We start from the raw sequence: 22,841 nt of genomic DNA, 5'->3' as shown, positions 1-22,841 counted from the left end.
TTCTCACTAGTTAACACTGTATGAAGTAGTTTATAGAAGCATTTGACCTTTGTAGCGTGCATGGTTGCTGATGGGTTACATCGTGCAATCAGGAAAGGAAAATGGAAGTTTAACCATAGAGCAGCAAAGAATTAATGAAAAAGGAGCTGTGGCAGTACTTTCAGCCTGATTCCTTAAACTGCTAAGACTGAATTAGTTCAGCTAAGAAGAGCTGAATTGCTTTGATTTCTACATTGCTGCGATCTCTACATTGCTGTGATTTTTATACTACACAAAAATTAAACTTATTGAAATAATTTTGTTATTTTTAACTGCAAATGGAATGCAAATCAACTTCAAACAAATCAGTTTTGCAAAGCCTACTTCATATTTCCATTTGCTTAAAAAAAAGCCATAGATAGTTTAATAACCCAATCTGTTTTAGTTTCATGGAGCCTAGTCATTAAAATATTTCAAATTTAGTGAGTTACTACTTAACTTATATTTACAGCAGAATAAGAAAATAATTCATCACCACCCCTGGTTGTTTTGCAGATCTGTGTGAAAGGACCCAATGTGTTTAAAGGTTACTTGAAAGATGAAGAGAGGACAGCTGAGGCACTGGACCAGGAGGGCTGGCTTCACACAGGAGACATTGGAAAATGGTTACCTGTGCGTACTGGACACACCCAGAGTTCTTATGGCAATTGCATTATCCCAAGTAAATTTTCAAGGGCTGAACTCAGGTCTCCAAGCAGGTCTATCTTTACAAAGGATTGAGTTTATATTTGGCAGAATAAGCATTCGAAAGCACAACAGGCAATTGAAAGCTCCGTTAAAGACACACTGCTTGCTGAGTTTCTGTGGTTAAATAACTTCTCTGGGAAATCTCATTTCTTTCTCCTAACAGAATGGGACCCTTAAAATTATTGATCGGAAGAAGCATATATTTAAACTTGCTCAGGGAGAATACATTGCACCGGAGAAGATCGAGAATATCTACATCCGCAGTGACCCTGTTGCTCAGATCTATGTCCATGGAGACAGCCTGCAGGTACAAACCAAGCTTTCAGAAAATCTTACTGTACTCTTAGTAGTTAGAAGACAGAGCTGGGCTTGAAGGAAGGGAAAATGTGAGTGAATCACACCACACTGTCTCCCTCCTGCTTTGGAGCTGGCTGACAGCCAAGCAGGAACTGAGCTGCTGGTGTGACCCTGAGCAGCTTAGAGAATGCTGTGACCAAAGATCAAGCTTTTAAGTTGGCTTTGGTGTCACTCTTTGGGTCTCCGGTGCTGTCCTTTGACACCATGCCTGTGGTAAGCCAGGAAAAGGCAAAGTCACTGCTGCCCCAACACTGCCTGCCCATTCTGACCAATCTTGTTCTGTTAATTTGCACATTTATACACACACACACACTTACAGCTTCTGAAGCCATGGCAATTCATCCTCTGCATTCAAGGCTCACAAGCATGAGCCTTCCCTTGGCATCAGAGTTTGCCTGGGATTTGCAGGGCCATGTGAGTTATTAATGTCCAGGAGGAGAATGAACCCAGCTGAGGGTATTAAAACTGCGGGTAAATGCAGTCACAGACAACCTTTTATCTGAGAAAAAGGCACAGGCATCAGAATGTACTTCATGACAATATGTTAGCAAATTACTGACATAGTTAGCAGGAAGTGGTAAACATGCAGAAATTCAGCTGACTTGTGTATTCACTTCAATGTAGAGCCTGGAATGTGGTTCAGCTTTCACCTGCAACTCTCCTTCCCCTTTACCTACAGGCCTTCCTGGTGGGAATTGTGGTGCCTGATTCTGAGGTCATGCCAGGTTGGGCAAAGAAAAGAGGGTTTGAAGGAACATATGCAGAACTCTGTAAAAATAAGGTTTGTATCTGCAGTACAGACTTTTTTTATTATTATTTTTTGCTGTAGCATGATGTGTGCACAATACTTTGTCTAGGAATGACAATTTCAGTGACAAGAATTATTTCCTTACTGAGCATTCAGCAGGCTTGACCTGGATCCAGTGATATGTGTTGACTGGTGGTACCAACTTCTGTCAGCACTGGTGGAGGAGGGCAAGAGTCTCTTGCAGAGAACAACAGTACAGCAGGAGGAGAGGTGGTGTTGGCTCAGATTTCTTAAATAAGACAACTAAACAAAACTTATTGCTGGTCTTCTCTGTGGTGACCAGCAACAGGACCAGAGGGAAGGGCCTGAAGTTATCAGAGGAGGTTTGGATATTAGGAAAAGGTTTTTCCCAGAGAGGGTGGCTGGGCGCTGGAAGAGGCTTCCAAGGGGACTGGTCACACCATCAATTCTGACAGAGCTCAAGGAGCAATTGGATAACACTCACAGGCATGTGGTTTGACTCTTGGGCTGTTCTGTGCAGGGCTGGGAGCTGGATTCCATGGTTCTTGTGGGTCCCTTCCAACTCAGGACATTCTATGATTCTATAAAAAGGACCTCAGTCTTAAACACATGCTCTCTAATACTGAGGAACTGCATTGGATCATATCAGCAAATACTGATGCCACTGAACCATTCCACTGGTGTCTGTGGGCAGTTATTCTGCATTGAAGACTGGCAGATGGTGAAAGGACTGTAAATTTAACAGCTATGTCACATTGCTGGTTTGAAAATAGAACCTTACTTTTTATACCAAGGAGACACTTAACATCACCACACTTAAGTGTAATGCTTATATATTACAACAGAATTTTGCTAATTACATACTAACTGTTAGTAAGACACTTGAACTTTGCTCAGAAACACTTTGATGAGCAGTGAGCATTAATTGCATGTAAGGTTGGCTATGGTAGCTCATGAGGAATTTCTGTGTTTTCATGCAGGAACTGCAGCAGGCGATAATGGAAGACATGGTGCGGTTAGGGAAGGAGAGTGGGCTTCACTCCTTTGAGCAGGTAAAATGAAACACATCCTTCAGTGTGCTCAGACAGGCCATCTGTCTGTATAGAAGAGGGATTTGTCAGCATTTATCATGTTACTACAAATCTTTGTTGCAGCTGCACATGATGTTTTTGGAAAGAGCTTTATTGCTGGCATGCTGTATTTATTCCTTTGGAAAAATGTATTTGCTGTGATTCTGCTTCCCATCCATGTTTGAAATTTGAATTAAATTTAGTGAAAGTTTTGGGTGCAGAGGTCAAAATCTTAATTGGGGACATGGATAATCTCCAGAAAACCAGAGGTCAAGATAAACATCTGTAGGAGTCTGACTTTCCTGCCACTGAAAGCTCTGTTAGAAATTGGGTCACTAATGACTACTCTTACACCTGACCTGGAAATGCTGCTGGTTTCTTTATCTTTATTCTGGGCACTAGTTCTTTCCTGATTGTGTAAATATTTCTGCAATAGAGCTACAAACACTTCAGAGGAGATCTGAAATCAACCATGGTCTACATAGAATTAAAAGCACAGAAAAATTATCCACCCCATTTTAAAATGTCAAATGCTTATTTCAGTTGAAAAAACCAAACATCTTAATCATTACATATAATTAGCAAGGGCTTTTTTGCTTTTGTTTAGACTGTTTCTGGGTGATAATTCTAATGAGTAATTCACCATATTGGAGTGGAGCAGAAGCATCATTAAACATAACCCTATTATTAATTCCTCAGTTACCTATGCAAATGAAATGACAGCAAAAAGAAATTTATTTAAAAATAATTCAGTATAAAGCATCATTTTTAATGCACATAACTGTCTGTGCCAATAAACCTTGTTTGCCTCTGCCATGGTCGTCACAGTATGAAATATCCTCAAGTAATCGATTTCACCAGCAGTTTACAATTAATAAAGTATAAAGTAGTGAGGAAAGACTTGTCATCTTTCTAAAATTGGAATAAAATAATAAGAGAATAGAATAAAAAATGATACCATTTTCAAAATTAAAGGGCTTCAAAATTTCATCTTTGTTGCAATATGTAATCTTAAAACCAAATTTTGAGCCAGATACTGTGGCTAATATTCATATGGAATGGGAATCCCCTCTCTGTTTATGGGGATACTCTTTATCATCCCCATCCTCATCTGCAGCTTGGATTTCTGTTTGGAATGACAAGTGTGATTTCTATAACCATCAGCTTCCAGGATCTGAAAGCCAGTGCAGCAAACAGGGGAGCATTAATAGTGTGAACACTGATTTATGAAGGATTGCATGGGGGCAGGGCCTGGACCACGATGCTTGCAGGGAAAGATGAATCACATATCTAAGGAATGGAAAATGGATTTGCAGCCTATATTGCTGCAGCTCCCAGCCAAACAAACTGCAAAGCAGTCTGGCTTGGGGAATCACAAAAGCAGCAGATGGCTGGGGAATTTTGTCTTAAATCAGTGGGCTCTGACCAGTCACGCAGCAGTTTTCTGCTTTCCCCCACACCAGCACGGGAAGGAAAAGCTCACTCCCATCTGTGCTGCCAGGCTCCCCACTGTGCTCAGAGCCACTGCCTCAAACAAGGGCAGCCCTGTGAAATGCCATTTGCGCTGGCTGAAAGATCTGTATCATTTTAATCAGCTAAAGATGATCATCATGTACACGTTTTGTGCCTGAAAAGCTTCATGATAACTTTGCAATATTGAATCAGTGCTGTTTGCTTTTGCAGTGGGGTTAAGCTGAGGTTTCCTACCACAACTCCCTGCCCTTGCCCTCTCCCCCACTGCCTTTCAGCTGTGTGAAACTGCAGTGATGATCTCACACTGGCCCTTGTGCACTGCCTCACTGTGCTCTGGCCTTGCTTTCATACAGAAAAGCAATTTATGTGCTCATTCTCTTGGAGAGCTCCCTTCTGTGGGCAGGGGATGGAAATCCTGGGGACTCAGCACAAGAGTGCCCTGGACTTGAGGCACCACCAGAGGGAAGCACAGCAAAAAAATTAATGTTTATTCAGTGTGATGCCTGTAACCTTTGCTATAAATATATTCCTCTTTTATTTTAGGTCAAAGCCATTTATATTCACTCTGATATGTTCTCGGTGCAAAACGGTTTGTTGACACCAACATTAAAGGCTAAGAGACCAGAACTGAGAGATTACTTCAAAAAACAAATAGAAGAGCTATATTCAAGCATCTCCATCTGAAATCATGGGAAGAATCTTCTGAGTAATGGACTTCATAGCAATATTAGAATAATACTCAAAAACTACAGAGCCAGAACGACACTGCTGAAATGGATAAGCATCTGAATCTTACATTTGAGCCTTTCATTTTTCTAGGATTTCATCACTAACCATATTTTCCCTTCTTTTTGCCATCAGATGTGATACAATTTCTTTTTTACTCTAGGTATACAGTAAGGCACTACTAAAAGTTATGCTAAATTGCCACAAAATATGCAGAAATTTCAATCTATGACCAAGTAAATTATGGAAGCCTATCTTTTAAATAACTACAAACATTTCTAGTTAAAATAGGGAAAATTTCAGGTATGTCTGTTGATATTTGATTGTATACAACCTAATATATTAGAAACTAAAATAATAAGTAATTCAATAATGTGGTCTACCTCAAATAATCAGTGACTGATGGTGAAAGTAAAAGTCTATTTTCTCTGATTTGGAACTTCAAGCTGGATATTGGTTTATATAGTAAGTGATAGTTTTTATATTTTTCAGGACATAAATGACATTGATTTGATTTAATCATCGATGACTTAACAACCAGAACAGAAATAGGAAGGAATTTCCCACTGTTTGTACTTAATAGACCTATTAGTATGTTACATCTAATGGATTCATGTTACTTGGAAATGACAAGAACAGGGTAGGAAGCAATAGCACAGAATTCCCTCTATTTCCTTTTCATCCAAACACAGTTTATCCATGGTTTGCAGATTCTGCATTAGGGCTCCTTCAGTCCAGTGCACTCAAGGATATCTGAACTGCTCAGAGAAGGTTGGAAAAGCATCACTGGCTCTGTGGTGGCTTTAGGTGGGAGTTCACGATAATCCATATGCTCCCAATCCCTAATTTATTACTTCACATGCTGCTAATACTGCATAGTCCAGCTGGACTAACTCCCTTCAGAAACAGCGCTAAAGAAATGGAGCACAAGGAATAAGCTGTGATTCTGGATGGGGCTTAGCAAAATGGAAAGGTTTGGGAAAAGGCCAGCCTGAGATGCAGCAGTGGAGGGCATCCTATCCTTTATCTGGCCATGGAAGGGGAAGGAATAGTGCCCCAAAAGACTCATGGGGATGGGCTAAAGGCTGTGTTGGCCATTGCTGTGCAAGGCAGAACAGTGGATGTGGTGGCAGAAGGGCCTGTTAAGGGAACGTCTTTATGGTCAGGCATCTGGAAGCATCAAATCCCATTGGCATCACCTCCAATGGCCTCTCTGGGATAACCAGCAAGATGTCTGGATAAAACCTTACACTTCTGTGGTCATCAGAAAGGGGATAAGTCTCACAAGGAGTAGGAACAGACTCTAGAGCTCTCTCTTGGTACAAAGCATGGTACAAGGCAAAGAGAAAACTGTCATGTCAAGTTGCTTGAATACCTGGACTGTTGATAGCTTCTTTCTGCTAAACAGGGTCCTAAATATCTGTGTCTTTTACTAGCTGATGTTTGTTGCACCAGTACATGCTAGCATGGAGCTGTGCCTGCTAGATCTTTGCTAGGACAGTGGAAGCACACTTATTTTCTCTCTTATAGTGGAATCCACTGTAGACTTCTGAAGCTAAAAGTTTAAATTTTTAATGTAAACAGTATCTTATTTTCTCTCTGAACTTCTGTTGCATGCTTCCAAATGAAATAAATTGAATTAATAAGTTAGTGTTTTACGAAGACTGATTTATTGCAATGATTTCAGAATAATACAGAGGAAACTGTATCAGTAACATAATGACTCAAAGAATGTGGCAGTTTGATTTATCAAATGTGCGTTTGTCTGAATCCCTTTATGCATCTGATTCCTCATTTGATTTCAGTGCAGTGACTCATATCAGTCCAAACCAAGTAAAGAAATATCTGAGATCTGATGGGATCATCATTTTTCACCGATATATGCAGCAATAGCATCCCTGGGGAATTTGCCACGTCAATGGAGGATAGGGATTATTGCAGCAAATCTGGCTCTTTGGGTCAAGTCATAAAGGATTTTTATCTCAGTGAAGTTTAGTTCATATCCTTTTTGTATCAGCCAAAAGACAGTCATTACATACACAACCTTCAAAGCAATGGAGAATTAAATTCAGTACAATTTCCTGTCTGTTTTAATGCAACAGTTTTAAAATAAAAACCCCCAAAACCTAGTCATCCAAGAAAGTAGAGAAAAGTTATTTTTCACTGGGTTTTTTTGCCATTTGAATTGGATTTACTTTTCTCTTAAGGTGATTTCAGGCTTTTTGAGACAACTAAACTCTGTATAAGTACAGAAGATTCCAATATGAGTTTATTTACAGCTTAGATGGCCGTTATTTTTACATATATGACCCTGAATAATATATCTATATTCTTCTTTTGGTATTTGATGCAAAATGTAAGATGCACTAGAGCCAAATATATGAACACCAAAAGAATAAGAAAGGAAAAATGCAGACTTGGCCACACTTGGATGACGTAAAATCTGAGTTGGTTTTTGTCACACCAAAAGTGTGAATGCTTTCAGAACTTGTGAAAATTTGTATAAATGAACTAAAAGCTATCTTTTATACTTGTATATCCGATTTTCCTCTGCAGGTCACTCTCTCACCACAATCATAACGATGTAAGAGATTAACACCTGAAAAAGAGACATGCATAAAGCATGAGCTAGGCTCAATCCTGCTTCTCTTCAAATTCCAGGCATATTTATTTTATACTGAGCTTTCTTCAACTGAAACACTTCTTGTGACCACCAAGGACAAATCCCTATGACTGTCCAATAACCAGTTTGGTTTTGGGTTTATTTGTTTTTTTTACCTTAAGATAACTAATTACAAAATTAGTTTCTGTTATTCATCTTAAAAGGTGGCAACTCTTCTTGCAGTCAGCTTTAGAGTTGCAGTACTCATTCTTGGTTCTTCCTGGGCCTGGTGCTATGCCTGTGGAATCACTGGAAGAATGTCTTATATATAAAAAACCACAATAAAATACATTTTTCAGGAAGAAGCTCTTGCTTAGTTATATATTTTGTATGTTCTTTGCTTGATATATTGCACAGAGAAAAAATCTGTTCTGCCAAAATGCACAAAGTGTGAGCAGAAACCAGACCAGAGTCTTTAACCCCATGTGGGCAGGAAATACATGGAATAATTCTGTCCTGAAAGGCACATTTGCAAGTTAAAATGCTTGATGCACATCAGGTGAGACAGAGAGGGTGATTTTTTATTGTTAAAATACCATTTTGCAATCTGTTAGTCAGGATCTATCAGCAACAGTAAAGTCCAGTCTCATCTCATTGTTGCCATGAATATGAAATTCTCATGTGTAACAAAATAATCTGACCTTAACCTCTGGAATGAAAAAAATTAATTAATTTAGTTGGGGTTTGTTTGTTTTTTTGGTTTTTTTTTTTTTTTTTTTTGTTGTTGTTTTTTTTAGTTTTACATGTGTTAAAAGCACAAACTGCTGATCTATATGTAAATAAATGCTACAAGATGAATGTAAAATGGGAAAGAATATACTATTTTTGCATGGTAATAGGTGACTTAAAGACCTCTTGATGCCTTAGAAAAAAATTGAAAAAGCGTTTTATTTTGTTTCAAGACAATTCTATTGGCTTGCCTTTTGTATCTTTAGTTCACTTTGGTATTCTCGGGGGGTGGGGGAGTTAGAATTAATCATTGTTTCTTCTTGGAACTGATGTTTTTCAATATTTTACACATTTGGTGGTTTCTATGCCACCTTTGCACCTGTGAAACAATGAAGCTTTTCAGAGAAATCTGGATGCCCAGAAATGAAAAAGTTTTAGATCCCTTGAATTCTTCCAAAGAAAAATGTTTTCTGAGGCATCTGGAGTCCCTTTAAGCCCTTCATTTCAGCTTTTTGTTATGTATTTTAGCAAAGTAAAAGCAGCCAACAAATGAGGCATTTTGGTAAGTGTTGCCTATTGTATTTTCAACTGAAAGTGAAGGGGGGTAAAATTTAACATATAAATTTGTGTAAAAAAAAAATCCTAACTGTTGTTAAAAATTTTTCAGTTTTGGTATATTAGCATGTATATCAAAGAGTCATCTATGGAAACTTTTGTAAAAAACTAAATTTTCACCTTTCTCAAAACTGCTCATAAGATTTTCTTGTGGACTGACATACAATAAAAGCTCTTTTATAAAAGATCTGTTGTTCCTCCAGTACTTTGTCCTCACCATTGGTATGAAGTCATTCAGAATGTGTGGCTAAACTAAACGTGTTGTAAAAATAAGAAATTATGTAAAATAAAATAGCGACCAAAAGCATATTGGGACATGAGATTGATTTTAGCAATCTCCTATGAAAACTAATTGTTGCAAAGTTCTCTGAAGATGCAGCAGTCTTTCTGTAATGGCTTCGATTTTAATTTAAAATCAATAATAATATAACCACATGTATATGCTTGTTTAATATGAATTGCAATTGGGAATGCATAGTATTTTTTCAGATTGTGTCTAAACCAATAAAGTTTCAAAGCATATGGGCTCTACTCCGGTTTTTGTGTGCACTTGTATCTCCCTTCACTTGGAAATCCACAAATGCCTGCAGCGCCCAGAACCAGGCTGGATGGGGCTTGGAACAGGGTGTGGCAGAAAGGGTCCCTGCCCTGGCAGGGGGGAACAGGATTATATCTGGGCTCCCTTTAACCCATATTATTCTGGTTCTATACGCTCTATTTTTTTAAGGTAACGAAGCAACGAGATTCCTCCTGTCTACAGCCTGAAGCTGAAACACGGGGTCAGAGCAGTACATGGATTATCACACACACACGATTTATTGATTCCATTTTCACCAGGGGAGTTTTTCCCTGCGAGGGCGGCGATGCCCGGATCCGCCGGACCCGCTGCAGGTGTCTCGTGTCCGGTGTGCCGCGTTCCTCCTGCCCACATCGGCTCCATCATGAGGGCGGCTCCCTCACACTGGCCGATCCCCCATAAGGACCGCTCCCTCACACGGGGCGATGTCTCCTAACGGCCGCTCCCTCACACGGGGCCCGCACGGCCACCCCGCGCATGCGGGCTGGGGCGGCGCCACCGGAGGGGCCGCGGGCGGCGGAGGCTGCGGCAGCCCGGGGTTGCCATGGAGCGGGAGCGCCGGCTCCGCGCTCCCTGCGCCGGGAAGGCTCTGCGCAAGAAACGCCGCTCGTCCCCTCTACCGGAGGCGGCCGCTCTCCCGGGCAGCCGGGCCGGCGGCTCTCAGATGTGCCGGCGGCGCCTGTTCGGGAGCGAGGGGCCTCGCGGGCCCGAGCCCGCCTGTAAGCGCCTGTCCCGGGCGGCGGCGGGGCTTGGGGTGCAGGAGGCGGGGCCCGCACCGGCGGGAAAAGGTGGGAGAAAGAGGACCCTGTGCTGTGCTTTCAGCGGTGTGTTCTGATGGGTAAAGATGCTAGGCAGGGTGACGAGGTCAAGATTTTTGCCAGCAGCGTCCTCGGTGGCCCCCAAAGGTTTGTTCTCACATGGGTGCCCAGCGCAGCGGGTCCTGTGTAAGGCTGGGGGGTGATTTCTTGTTATCCATGTCCCTCACCGCTTGGAGAAAGCAGACTGCTCTTCTGGAAACAGGAGTGTTGATTCTAACTGCTCGTTAGCAATAGGAAGAATTTTTCCTTCTGTGAAGTGCCTCCCCTCCATTTAATCGAGTTGGAAGGGAGCGTCTAGAAATGGCAAGACAAAAGTCTTGCTTAGAGAGAATATTTTAAGAATTGCTTGAAGTCGTTACTGAAAAGGAGCTGCCTCGTTGTTGAACGCAGTGCAGCAGATACCGAGCTAAGCATTTGAGGCCTGTTAAGAAAAAAATGCAGTTCAAGGGAAGGGATGGGAATTAAGTGAAGCCTGACAGAGTAGGGAGAACACCAGCGTGGGATGTCTTGATCTTGGGCTGATCTTGGTAATTTAAAAGTAAAGCTCTGCTGTGAGAGGGTACAGCAAACATTTGTTATTGCCTTGCTCCTGCTCGTGTATGTATTTAGTGCTCCAGTGCACTGGATGGTGCGACCAGCTGCCTGGAGGTTCTTCCATATGTTGAAAAAAAGAAGGGAAAGGATGAGTCTTGTCCTTATATCATCCTGTCCTGAATTCCCAGGAAGCTTCAGCCGAAGGGTTCTGTGTTGCCCTGAGGAAATGCAGTGACTCAGACCCGGGTTTTAGTGTGGGGATGGACGCTCCTTTGCAGTCATAAAAGTGTAACTCTAGAAAATTTAACTGTTTCTAGCTTTTAGATAATGAAAGCAAAGCACAATGCTAAATGACTCATAAAATTAGTTTTAGGATAAGAAAATATGTCTCTGAAATTTGCTGGTTACTGATTAGTTGTGTTGTTAATGCCATTTGGGATTATATACAGTGAGGACCAATTTACGTAGAAATCCTTGATACTCCTAATAAACACCATTTAAAACCGATTTGTACTCAAACTACTTTGAATCAAGGTAAAGGTTGCTTCCAGGGTGGTGAGGTTTTTTCCTTTTAATCAACAGGTTTCCAAGACATGAGAAGTATTTCTTTAAGTCTGCTTTTCATTTTGTCTTGATATACTGCTGAAAAAAGTAAATTCAGATTTTACATTGTGTGTGATAATAGGGTCAAAAAGTTTTATGAGTGTAGAAGGTGAGGACAGCTAAATTAGAAATAATAATCTAAATTTTAATGTTGAAATTATCATTACTGAACTAGATATTTATTCTCTAGGTCTGAAGAAAAAGTCCAGTGGGAAAAAATTACCAAAGATTAAAGAAAATGTTGAATATACTGAAGAGAGCTCTTCATGCAACCAAAGGTCAGCTGGACCTCATTTAAACACACTATTGTTAAGACTTGCTAGTAAATGATATTGTTTGGTCTTGTGAGATGGCAATTGGAGCAATGCAATCTGAATTATGAGAGCACTGATGTTTGTCAGATTATTTACTGACACCCTATAAATACATTTTGGAGTTGTTGCTTTTGTCTAAAGCAGTGTAGCTCTGTGAGTGAACTTGGTTCTATTCTTCAACTGCAGCAATCAAGTGACTGGCAGGAAAACAACAGACTTTAAGAGGAAAGAAGAGGTGCCAGAAGAAAGCAGTGTACCACTGAAGGTAAGAATGCTGTCTTGCTTTTTATCTACTAGTGATGGAGGATAAATCAGAGAAATGTGACACATTAAATTCTCCTATTCAGGTAAAATTTCCTATGAGTTATGTCTGTGAGTCCAGACATTTTTCAGGCTGAACTTGGTCCTGTATTTTGGATTACATTTTCTGTGTCTTTAGCCAGAATAAAAGCTGTTTGAGGTACTGGTAGCGTGAGAAAACATCAATACTAATTTAATTATCTTGGATGAGGCAAGGCTGTAGGAATTGTGTTGTGTGGAAGAGATGTCAGTAGATTGTGATTCCAGAGAATTGCTCACTTCTAGGTCAGGCACAGACCTTTGACACATCATTGATGCTCTTTCTTGTGTTATTAAAACTGGAACAAAGTGATTGGAGGTGATGGTGCAGAAGTGTTACAGGACAGTTAATACTGCAGTGGCAAGAGAATAGTGAACCAGGTGTTTGAACTGAAATCTGCTGCAGCAAAGGGCACAGGTGATACTGGTAGAAAACTATTTTTCTTTAAAATGTTAGCTCTTCTGTAGAGTTTACCAATTATTTACATTTTTACAAAATGCCTAGTTTTGTAGAATCTATTGCCTACACATTGTAGATGTTTGTATTTACAGAAATAGTGTAGGATTCTGAAAGTGAGGACTTGGTGTCTGAAAAAAAATAAAATCAAAAGACAGTGAAGTTCAGTTCTGTTGTGTCTAAGTTCAATTCATGTCAGCATGCCTTCATTGGCACTCTCATCCAGCAAAGATCGCAGGATCAAGTGGTACGACATTTGTGATAAATTTTAGAGCTATAAGTTTGCAGATTTGTTAATGAAAAATCCTACAGCAAATTACACTGTGAATAGCAGGCTGAAGTGGTGCAGTACCAGACAGTGAGTTTTCTCAGCATCTGCTAATGTAGGATGATATAAATGCCTTTCTTTGTCTACATTTAGTTTTCTTAGGTTGTTTGTATTGGTCTTTTAATTTTAGGATTCCAAAATAATCAAATTTGGAAATAAAGGAAGTTTGAAAAATGCTGAAGTGACTTCAAGTGAGTATAATGACTAGACATTATATTATTAAATATATTTGACATTGATAATAAACTAAATGTAAAATTCCTGATAAAATTTTATTTTATAAAAATACTGGTCATGTGCTGTGCTGTTGTTGTACTGGTTCTTGTAGGGGGATACAGTATGGGTAAATGATGTAGTATAGAATGTAATCTTATCCCCTAAAGAGTTGCAGCTGAACCAATTACTAAAGATTAGGAGCAGGCCTGATGATAACAGGCCACAGCTGTAGCCAGTAAGAACAGTGCTGTAAGAGAGTGGATTGGTGGGAACTGGAGCCAGATGGCTGCTGCAAGGACCAGGAGCAGTCAGTGCTTAGAGGAGCTGCCTACGAGAAACAGTGAGGAGGTACAAAACTCTGGTGATATGGAATCCTTGCACTATAGTGATAATAGAGCTCTTGGTATGTAAGATAACAGGTTCTGACTGTGTGATATTAGAAAGTGAAGGTTCTGATACCTCTGGCTGGACTTCTGCCTCTTACTGCAGCCTGTGGCTGGACTCATGTGAGTTGGTTCTGGCAGCACAGAGAGACCCACAGCACCTGAGACAGTCTTGAGCCCAGCCTGCTACAAACCATGATCTTGGTTTTATCATTGACACAGCTAGCTGTGGACATGAGTTCTTCAGTTTACTCAAACCTGCATTTCTAAAAACTTGTGGTGTATTTAAGATTTGCCTTGTGAACCTTGGGCAATGAAGGTTTCTTCTCTTGGCTTGTGGTAGTGTATGCTAATAATCAAAGGATGCCCTTTAACTGTATTATGACTTATTATATAATGAGTGATAATATTTAGCTCATTACAGGAATGAAACTCAGATAAGGAAATCCTGATTGTTTGTACAAGATGACAGATTTTTTTAGCCACGTTTTTTGTCTCTTTCTCTAGGTACAGAAATTACTCTTCCCACAGGTGTTTCCACCTTCCTCATAGAGTGTTTAGATGAAGATTCAGCTGCAGATTATAGCTCTGCTAGCAACAGCCTGCAAACTTACTCATCCCCTGAAACATTCAGAGATGATGATTTGGGTGAGACTTTTGGGTGACTTTTTTTCAGTTTTATTTGATACAGAAAACGTGGGGAGACTACAACAGAAAGACCAGGGGCCTCCCTTGGTGGGACTCACCAGGTTCACATCTTTGCTAGAAACCTGTGCTTAGCATGGAATCAGTGTATCTGTCCTCTAATCTGGTGTGAGTCAGGTCCTTATGTAATTTGAATCCTGCTTTAAACCTGAAGTATTCACTGTTGACACAAGCTATTTATTGGGAATGACCCACAAATGTGAGTTCAGTCCAAACTTTTCTGCAGCTGTTTGAGCCAAGACAGTGCTTGAATTTTGCTTTTTAGTTCCTGCCCTGCAATTGTGTTTGCTTTCAATTTGGTCACAAATTTAATAACTCAATGAATATCAGCATAAGAAATCTGCACTTTATCTTTTATGTCCAGAAAGATGCAATTTTTACTCTATGGACCTTGGCAAGTACAAGAACTCTACTCTCCTGGACTCCAGCAAAGCAATGGCCATTGATAAGATACCACAGATGTCAAATCTTTCAGCAATATTAGGTAATTCTTTTCTACAATACTTCAGGATATAAACATAAACAAATTTCACTCTGGTTGAGGAACCTGTATAAAATATGTAATGATCATTTTATGTAACATCTGTTAGCATAATGGAGAGCAGCTCCCTGCTAGTGGTTTGTGTTTGCTTCTAATATTGTGCTTTATAAGTTACTTTGCACTAAAAAATTGTCTGGTCTAAGCTGGCATAGCCTTTTCATTTAAAGTTTAGCTTTCATGTTTTGGGTTGTTTTTTTTTTTAGAACCTGTACCAGAGGATTTTCCAAACCAACGCACAAAAAGGTAATCACTACAGCAGACTCTGATGCACCTAAATGTTCAGACTCTTCTCTTTTGAGAGGTATTTAAAAGAAAGGCCAGTACAAATAAGCCTCTGCTCATGCAGACACTTCAGTGGAGTTTCAGCTACCTGTGTCCTCACTAACTTTGATATGGGTGGAATTTGAAGTTGGTCAGGGAAGAGTTTGCCTTACAGATTTCTAGTTTGGCCTTGCAGCTGTAGGGAAGTCAATGCAAGAGACCTCAATGAAAGGTTTTATGGAAGGAGATGGCATTTATTTACAAAATCACTAAATAAGTTGCTTTTATGCAATTGCACTAATTCTGTCAGATTTCATTCAGACACAGCAAGAAGGGGTGTGCTCAGGTGGTGTGGCCAGGCTTGTCTGTGCAGTAGAGTTTGAAGGGTGCCATTTTTGCCTATATATATTTTACTTGTTGTCAAGTCTTCATTAAGCCTGACATTCTGTGCTTGCCCAGAGAAAAATCAGGTTTTGGGCAGGTCTTTTATGTTCTCTAGGAATTATGAGCTTATTTGGGGAGCAGCCTTTGCTTTGGAATCCTGCTGACTTTATTCTATGCTCTTGGGCCAAGTTACTGCCTGTTGATAGTGTTTGCTTACTCAGAATGCATCTGCCAGGAAGTAGAATGGTGGGTGTGTGTGTGTGCTGTGCTGGCACCCTGTTGACACCCTCCTGTTTTTGGGTGCTGGCTTTTCTCTGACAAGTTGTCTGTGGTGAGGTTTTATCACAGGGAAGGGTCTTCTGTAGTTGGCTTTGTCACAGAGCTGCCTTCAGGTCCTGACATAAAAACCTGAGGAACGTGAGTGTTTTTCTGGGAACAGCATCATTTCTTTTAACCCTTGTGCTTCTCCTTCCAGTCTTTATATGCAGACATTTTCATTCATAATGCATATCAATCTTACTGTTACAGATCTTTACACAATTGATTCAGAATTTTCTTGCAAGTCTAATTTCCCCTGCATCCTCCTTAAATGTGTTCTGTCCTAGAATGCTGAAGTGCTGAGTATTTAGTGAATCTTCTGTGGGTCTTGATTTGCAACAGTCCTCAAGATAGATGTGTGACTTGATAAACTATCAAATAACTCTAAGGGGTGATAAAGCAACTCCTTAACAATATTTTTTAAATAAGATTTATCCTATTTCACTCAATCTCTATTTTCCTAGGATTTTCTTATTAATAGGTTATTTTAATGTTAACATTCATTCAGAATCTTTTCTTTTTCTCCTCTTCTAGAAAGAGACCGTCAAGTTGCTATAATAGTTCTTCAGCATTAAGCGTTTCAGCTACACTGGCAGGTAAAATATGACCTGAAGCAGTTGTACTAGCTGTGAGAACAGAATATTCTACCCAAACTTAAATGGTTGCACAGTATCTAAACCAGGCTTTTACTGTGTCCTTTGTCTTCCAGCACAGACTAAACTCAGTTGTGCTCTAGAAGGGAAAGTGTAAATTGAAAAATTGTCCCAGCAAACAACACTTGGTTCTAATTAATGTGTTAGGAGACGAAAACAAAAACAACCAATCAACTAAAATCTCAGACCCTGCATTTTCCAGTTTTCACTGAGCATCACCCATGATGCTCAGTGAAATTGGCATTGAAAATTGACATTTCTTATTTACCTTACCCAGAGCACAACTATTTGTGTCATGCTCTTTACTTGAGCTAATTTCATGTCAGCTTCACAAATACATTGATGTAACTGCAGTTCTGATGTGTGACCAGTACAATTCTGTCTGCAGTCCAGGTACCACATAATTCCCCCCTGCTTAATTTGGAGTGTAATAGCATCAGAAGCTGCCTCTGGTAAAGACTGCTGTGATTATGCAGGTCTCAGTGTTTACCCAGTATATAGCCAAGTGACCATTTTAATAAGCAGCCTTGTGTACAGAATGGGAGAGGGGTAAAGCAGTCCTGATGGTGGGGAGATGAGGATTATATTGGAGGGGAAAATTGTGTTTACAGGAGTGACTTTAGAATTATTCCTCTTTGGAAACCATCTTGTAAGACATGGGGTGGAGAGTAGCTGTAGTAGTCTTTGTCTCAAAGTTAATTAATGTGTTGGAAATCTGTCACAGGAAAAAAACTCTGTAAAATAACAGCTGCAAGAGAGAGAACTCCAGATCTAAAAAGTGGTATGCGCTGTTCTTCACCATTAGGACCGGAAAGCAAGGTGAAAGATTCTTAATAAATCAGCAAGGTTGTAGCACAAATGACTTCCTCCTTGTATGGGTGGAAAACTCCACCTAGAGGAACAGTAGTTCCTGCTACACTTGTAAAGTGGTGTTTGCAGCCAGGGCAGAGTGAAGATGTAGCTTGCCTCTCCCTTTTGAGAGAGCAGTAATCATGCTGTCCCCAGGCTCACTGCTTTTCAGACTGGCTGTGTCAGTGGTACTGAAATGGGTTGTGTAGAGCTCGACTATGACAAGGGGAACTCTTTTTTTTTTTTTTTTTTTTTTTTAGTGGCTATACCAGGCTTTTGCTTACCAGGCTATAGAGGCTCCCTTTGTAACACAAAATGTAATTGTTTTACTATTTAGTATGGTACTCGAACAGCTAAAGCCAAAAGACCGAAGAAAAAAGAAAGCAGTTTTAATCCCTTTGTAGAAGGTTCATCATCATTTAGGCAGCTTGATGCCCCAGAAAACACGTCAGCCCGATCAGAGGGGCTGACAGCAGAAGTTCTGCCAAGCAAACCCACAGATGCTGTGGTGGTAAGTGTTCCCATTGTGCCCCACTGATTAACCCTGGCATGGAATGGAAATGGGAGTTGTGAATCTTGACTGAAGTTACAAAAAGTGGCAGGAAGTGCCACATCTGAAATGTCTGAGCTGCAGTACGCTAATTTGTAGATTCTTTGTTTTAATTTTGGAGATCACAAGACCAAAAAATAACCCTGAATGACAGGAATTCAGTACTTAAATCTGAAGAACTAGTAGTAATTCTAAATGGAGTTCTTGAAGTATTGTGTATTAAGAGAATACTGTAAGAGTAATAATAAACAGCAAAGACTTTGAAACTGATACTGAGTTCTTCTCTGTTTTTGTTTAGCAAATGACTTCCACCATGCTAATCATGGAGGAAAATAAAGTCCTAAAAAATCCTGGTAATGCTCAGCCTCTCGAGCTAGATGTGAGTGTCTGAGTTTTTTTTTTTTTTTTAATTATTAAAACCAAAGAAATCATTCCTTGTGGCACATTCCGTTTTTGCCTGTGTATGTATATATTACACTGCAAATTGCACAACAAACTGATAATTCTGGACACTTAAAAACCCAAACAACCCAAGCTAGGAATTTGTTCTGCTTTTTTACAAATGTAATGTAAAACCAGCACTAGTATCCTTACTTGCATAAACTCTTTGATTCAAAATTGATATTTAAATGCCAGTTTGAATTCTTTGGCTGTACAGTACTGCTAGTTGTCTCTTCACACTTGAGCTAGTGTGTACTAGATTAATAAATAGAGAATATCAGGGTCTTGGTGAATCCCTAAATAATTTTTATTTAAGCAATAGAATATCTTCTGCATGAGCCAACAAGCATTAGCCAGTCTGAATTGCTGTCTGTTATTTAACTGGGCAGTTATTCCTATGTATTTTGTATTTTGATGGAACTGTAGCTTAGCCTGTCGCCGGTGTGTAAAGCCTCACCCGGGGAAGACCTGTTCCTGAATACCACAGGTCCTTTTGTTAACTCAGAAGAAATTGTTCCTGCATCTCTGAGCTCAGAAAAAGAAATGACTCCTCAAAGTCCAGAAGAAAAGAATATTTTAAAGGTTCTGATTTTATTGCACTTCTTAAATCCAGTTTTGTCATGCTAATTTCTACTGTACTGTATATTTAATCCTTACAGTATCAAAACTGCTAAAGAGAATGTTTAAAGCTTTGAAGCTTTCTATCACCCTTTCCAATAGCATGTTGAGTATACACAAGTAGTCTTAAATGTTTCCTAGTGACTTGCCTTGAAATCTGCATGTAATCTCTAGTTTCCCTAGAAGAAAGCTAAAAGAACATTTCTTAGTGGGAATAGTTGTGTGAATGAAATGTCATTAATCTTCCCAGCCTCAGTGTGACAGAAGGGAGATGGAGATCTGCTCCATTGTGAGAATGTCACCAGAGCCGAGGCCTTCCCGGCTGCACCAAGTCCCAGTTAACTCCAAAAAGTGCTACCTTCCCAAAGGACTGCCTGAAGGTAAAGGGGTACAGACTTGGTTCTATACTCCTGGATATATAGTATACATATTGTATATCTATACTGGGCAGGTGCTAACTGGGTAGTTGAGTGTGTAAGAGTTGTTGGGCTTTTTCTTAAAGTCTGAATATTTGGAAAAATCACAAGGCTAAAAAGAAGGAAAGATGCAGAAAATTTCAGCTCTGGCTTAATAGTGTTCTTGTGCAACAGTACTTTATTAAAACTGCATTAATGTTTTCTCCTCTAAGGATCTTTAGCATAGGAGTTAATACAGTCGTAGGCTACTTCAGAATTAAGGCCTTACTATTATTCTGTGCTTTATTTCTAGGGTGAGTAAGCCTGAGTTCAACTTTGGTATTCACTACCACCCCTCCACCAAAGTAGTTCAAGTTATCAGTAATGTTTCTCTTCAAAAATTACCAGTTTCTCATAAAACTACCAGTTTCTATTCTTTTTTCCTGTAACCCTTAACATAGGGAAAGCTCCTTTATTCACTTCCTTGGTTTTTGTTGTACAAAAATGAGAACTGTGAGCAAAACTGTCTCATCACTTAACACAGAGGTAGAAGCCTCTCCCTTTCCCATCTCTGATGAAGTTTCTTGGTGTACCACTGGATGGCACGTGTCTTCCAAAGTTTAAAGTAATTCTTCTCCAAGTTGCTTGTAAGTTGTGTGTCATTTATTTTAATTCAGTATTGCCACACTTTATACTGCATAAGTGTGGCAGCTTTCAAAAATACTGAATACACAAAAATTTTCATTTGCACTCTCTTAGGTACGAATGTCTTCCTACTTTATTACCAGTTATATGCAGCACCTAGAATGCAGGGAAGTGCTTGTGTGTGTATGTATTAATTATGTATTAATTAATGACAGTCATCTGACGCTTCTGTACAGATCAAAGAGCTGGGATTGTGCTGGGTCATGTGCCCAGCAAATTGTGGTAATACAGAACACAGGTTGTACTTGGTGGGCAAGTGAATCAGAAATCAGCAAGTAGTGTTGCCAGAGCAAAAGTTTGGTTTTCTTACTCCTTTTCTAGAGGGTCCTGGTATCAGGAATTAGACTCCACTGTGATGGGGAGTTTGTGGATGTTTTATTCTCTGCTCAAGGAGTCTTTCAGATGATGCTGGTTTCCATTAGGAATGTACATATACTCAAAAATATTGTCCTCTTCTCACTGGTAAATGAGATCTGCAAGATCCACATTCTTCCAGACAAATGCTAGCACTGGATATATCTAGTGAACATCTGAACAGCTGGTCAGATCATTGAGCTTTCTTTTACATGTGAGAATGTACCACTTTATTGATAATTATTTATTACCTTTTTTCCCCCCAGATTCTATAACGAGTACCAAGAATTGGATCTGCTATAAACGGAGATGAGATTTTTGGCTCTCAACAGGAGTTAACAGAAGAAATTACTGTCTTGCTGCTGTGACAGGGTGGTAAAACAGAACTCCTAACTAGCAAATAATGGTTGTATGTTGTTTGACATTGTATTGTATTTTGTACAACATTGTATGTTGTTTGACATTTAGTATTACGTGTTTCAGTAAGCTGGTAAATACTCAGATACTTTATATTAAATGATTTTGTACAGCAGCTAGATCTTGTTCTGGGCATTATTCTGTAAGGATTCCATAAAGATGATTCTTCAGTTTGTTTAGATTTTTAAAAAGTTTGACTGAAGAACAGCAGACCAAATGCCTTTAATAGAATTACTTTTGGCTCTCTCTCTGCTAAGATTTCTAGTTTTCTCTAGCAGCATTAGTATCTAAAGATGGGACCTCTGTTTAAGTGTTAACATTGACTGTGAAGGTAACTGCATGTCCTGGGAGTGGCCATGAGAGCATTCATGTACTCTTGGAGACCCAGAAGTCAATAGTATGCCACCTTTAAACTCCTTCAATGCTTAGGTCTGCAGAACTTTGGATGACTGTGAGTTCTGCTGTAATTTGATTTCTGAACATGACTACAGGTCATCTTCACCCCATCATCTCTGAGAATTGGCTCTTAATGATCAGCACTGTCACCATTCTGGGCATATCCACTGCCCAGCCACTGCCATCTCAGAGTTCTTCCTGCTTCATCTCAGGTGTTTTGTAATATCACATCTCTCAGTCATTGTTCCTTCTAGTGGCTTCAGACTTCAAGTAAATGCCTTACGTGAACACAATGGTGGGAAAAACCCTTTTACAGCTGAACTGTTTGAAGAGATGGATATTGATGTTCTGGATTTTCAGGTTACTGCTCACACTATGTCCACATAATTCAAATTCCCAGTGCTTCCAGTTCAGGTTGTGGATTGTTAATTCATAAATGTTGTTCTTAATGTGCTGAATGTCTCAGAAAACACTGTCAAGAACAATTTTTTTCTGCTTGACTTCATTGCACATTTAAGTAATTTGGAGCCCTACAGTGTTCTCATTACAATATCCTTTACTCAGACTTTCTCTGGACAAAAAGGAAGTTTTTCAATGTTACAAAATGCTAGTATGGCTTTCAAAAGTCTAAGTTTGTTTCTCAGTGTTATCACCCTGGAAAATAGTTCTGTATTTCCTAAAAGAGCATTAAAAGAAGACATACAAAATCCACAACTGTAGTTTGACTGCATTTGAAAATACCTGTAAAAGTTCAAACCCTGATCTTTTCCCCATTGCTCTGGGGTAGAAGGAAGTGCAAATAATTGCTGCTGGATTAGTCTGTGAACAAGTATTATATAAACATTCTGAATGGCTCAAGGTTAAAAATTATGCCATTAAGCTATTTTTCTTTTAAGCATTAATAGAACGAGTTCTGCCAATAACTCCTTGGAGTCCTGTTGGGTATGCTTTTAATTATCAATATCCTTGTTCTTGCAAATACTAAATCACTAGTAATTATGCAGGAATCTAGAGCCCCTAGGAGACAGAGGTGAGCTCCTTGATGTAGCTTTAAGCAAAAATGAAAGTTACATATTTAGTAAGTTTACTTGAATAATCATCATAATGCTTATGATGATTATTCAAGTAAAGGATGGTCCACAATAAAGATGTTTATTGTAAGGATGTTCTGGAAGTCTTAGGAAAAAGCACTTATTTTGCCCCAGGCCATTTGGTAGTGTTACACAAAGAGACTTAAACTGACAAACTAATTGGAAAGTACAAGAGAGGAAAACATGGTCTGTAACTGTGGAATTGGCTGTAGCAGCCTGAATATTGCTGGGGTTTGTCTTTGTTTTTCTTGATGTGATGAGGCTGTATAGGAGGACAGAAATATCATGAACCACAATCTCTTGTCTTTCCCTTCAGTTATGAAAGCACTGCTTCTTATCATCTTTTGTCTGACTCTTAGAGAAAGTGTAATTAATTACCAGGCTAGCTCTTTGCCCCAGGGAAGGAAATTCATTTTGAGGCTGCGACAATCCCTACTCTTGTTCTGCTGTTCTCAAAGGAAAGGCATTTTCCCATAGTTTGGTTTTCAGCTGAAAAATTACTACATAAAATTTCATTCAGAGTGGAA

The 22,841-nt window shown here is 39.5% G+C and overlaps 2 protein-coding genes across 9 annotated transcripts in view; both read left to right on the top strand.

The window, feature by feature from the left end:
* ACSL6 (acyl-CoA synthetase long chain family member 6) overlaps positions 1 to 9,598 on the top strand; it is a 57,619-nt gene extending 48,021 nt beyond the window's left edge. For all 5 annotated transcript variants that reach the window (XM_064725263.1, XM_064725262.1, XM_064725266.1 and 2 more), the window contains exons 17-21: positions 535 to 651; positions 890 to 1,033; positions 1,763 to 1,864; positions 2,833 to 2,904; positions 4,939 to 9,598. In XM_064725263.1, coding sequence (XP_064581333.1) covers positions 535 to 651; positions 890 to 1,033; positions 1,763 to 1,864; positions 2,833 to 2,904; positions 4,939 to 5,079 — 576 coding nt within the window. In that variant the 3' untranslated portion in view covers positions 5,080 to 9,598. The remainder of the gene's footprint in view (positions 1 to 534; positions 652 to 889; positions 1,034 to 1,762; positions 1,865 to 2,832; positions 2,905 to 4,938) is intronic.
* Positions 9,599 to 10,103: 505 nt separating this feature from the next.
* Positions 10,104 to 20,938, top strand: MEIKIN (meiotic kinetochore factor). Of its 4 annotated transcripts, none has more exons than XM_064725058.1 (14): positions 10,104 to 10,432; positions 11,790 to 11,877; positions 12,100 to 12,178; positions 13,168 to 13,228; positions 14,144 to 14,284; positions 14,706 to 14,825; positions 15,086 to 15,125; positions 16,380 to 16,441; positions 17,223 to 17,317; positions 17,685 to 17,858; positions 18,196 to 18,276; positions 18,765 to 18,920; positions 19,207 to 19,336; positions 20,677 to 20,938. In XM_064725058.1, exons 1-14 carry the CDS (start codon positions 10,189 to 10,191, stop codon positions 20,721 to 20,723), a joined length of 1,518 nt encoding a protein of 505 aa, XP_064581128.1. In that variant the 5' UTR covers positions 10,104 to 10,188; the 3' UTR covers positions 20,724 to 20,938. The 4 variants fall into 4 exon arrangements, with proteins under 4 accessions (XP_064581128.1, XP_064581129.1, XP_064581131.1 ...); XM_064725059.1 differs by having other exon boundaries at positions 10,104 to 10,363; positions 20,677 to 20,866; XM_064725062.1 differs by having other exon boundaries at positions 10,431 to 10,549; positions 20,677 to 20,866.
* Positions 20,939 to 22,841: the final 1,903 nt, after the last annotated feature.

This window comes from Zonotrichia leucophrys, chromosome 13, assembly GCF_028769735.1.
Source record: "Zonotrichia leucophrys gambelii isolate GWCS_2022_RI chromosome 13, RI_Zleu_2.0, whole genome shotgun sequence".
In the NCBI taxonomy this organism is placed as follows: Eukaryota; Metazoa; Chordata; class Aves; order Passeriformes; family Passerellidae; genus Zonotrichia; species Zonotrichia leucophrys.
The sequence above is the reverse complement of the archived record's forward strand: the minus strand, read 5'-3'. Positions and strand labels throughout refer to the sequence as shown.

What these genes read in the sequence shown, in the direction of transcription:
- MEIKIN (XM_064725058.1), top strand. Translation starts at nt 10,189, where the DNA reads ATGGAGCGGGAGCGCCGGCTCCGCGCTCCCTGCGCCGGGAAGGCTCTG. An exon ending in ATTCAGAGATGATGATTTGG is followed by an intron (nt 14,285 to 14,705) that starts GTGAGACTTTTG and finishes TTTTATGTCCAG; the next exon opens with AAAGATGCAATTTTTACTCT. An exon ending in CATTAGGACCGGAAAGCAAG is followed by an intron (nt 17,318 to 17,684) that starts GTGAAAGATTCT and finishes TTTACTATTTAG; the next exon opens with TATGGTACTCGAACAGCTAA.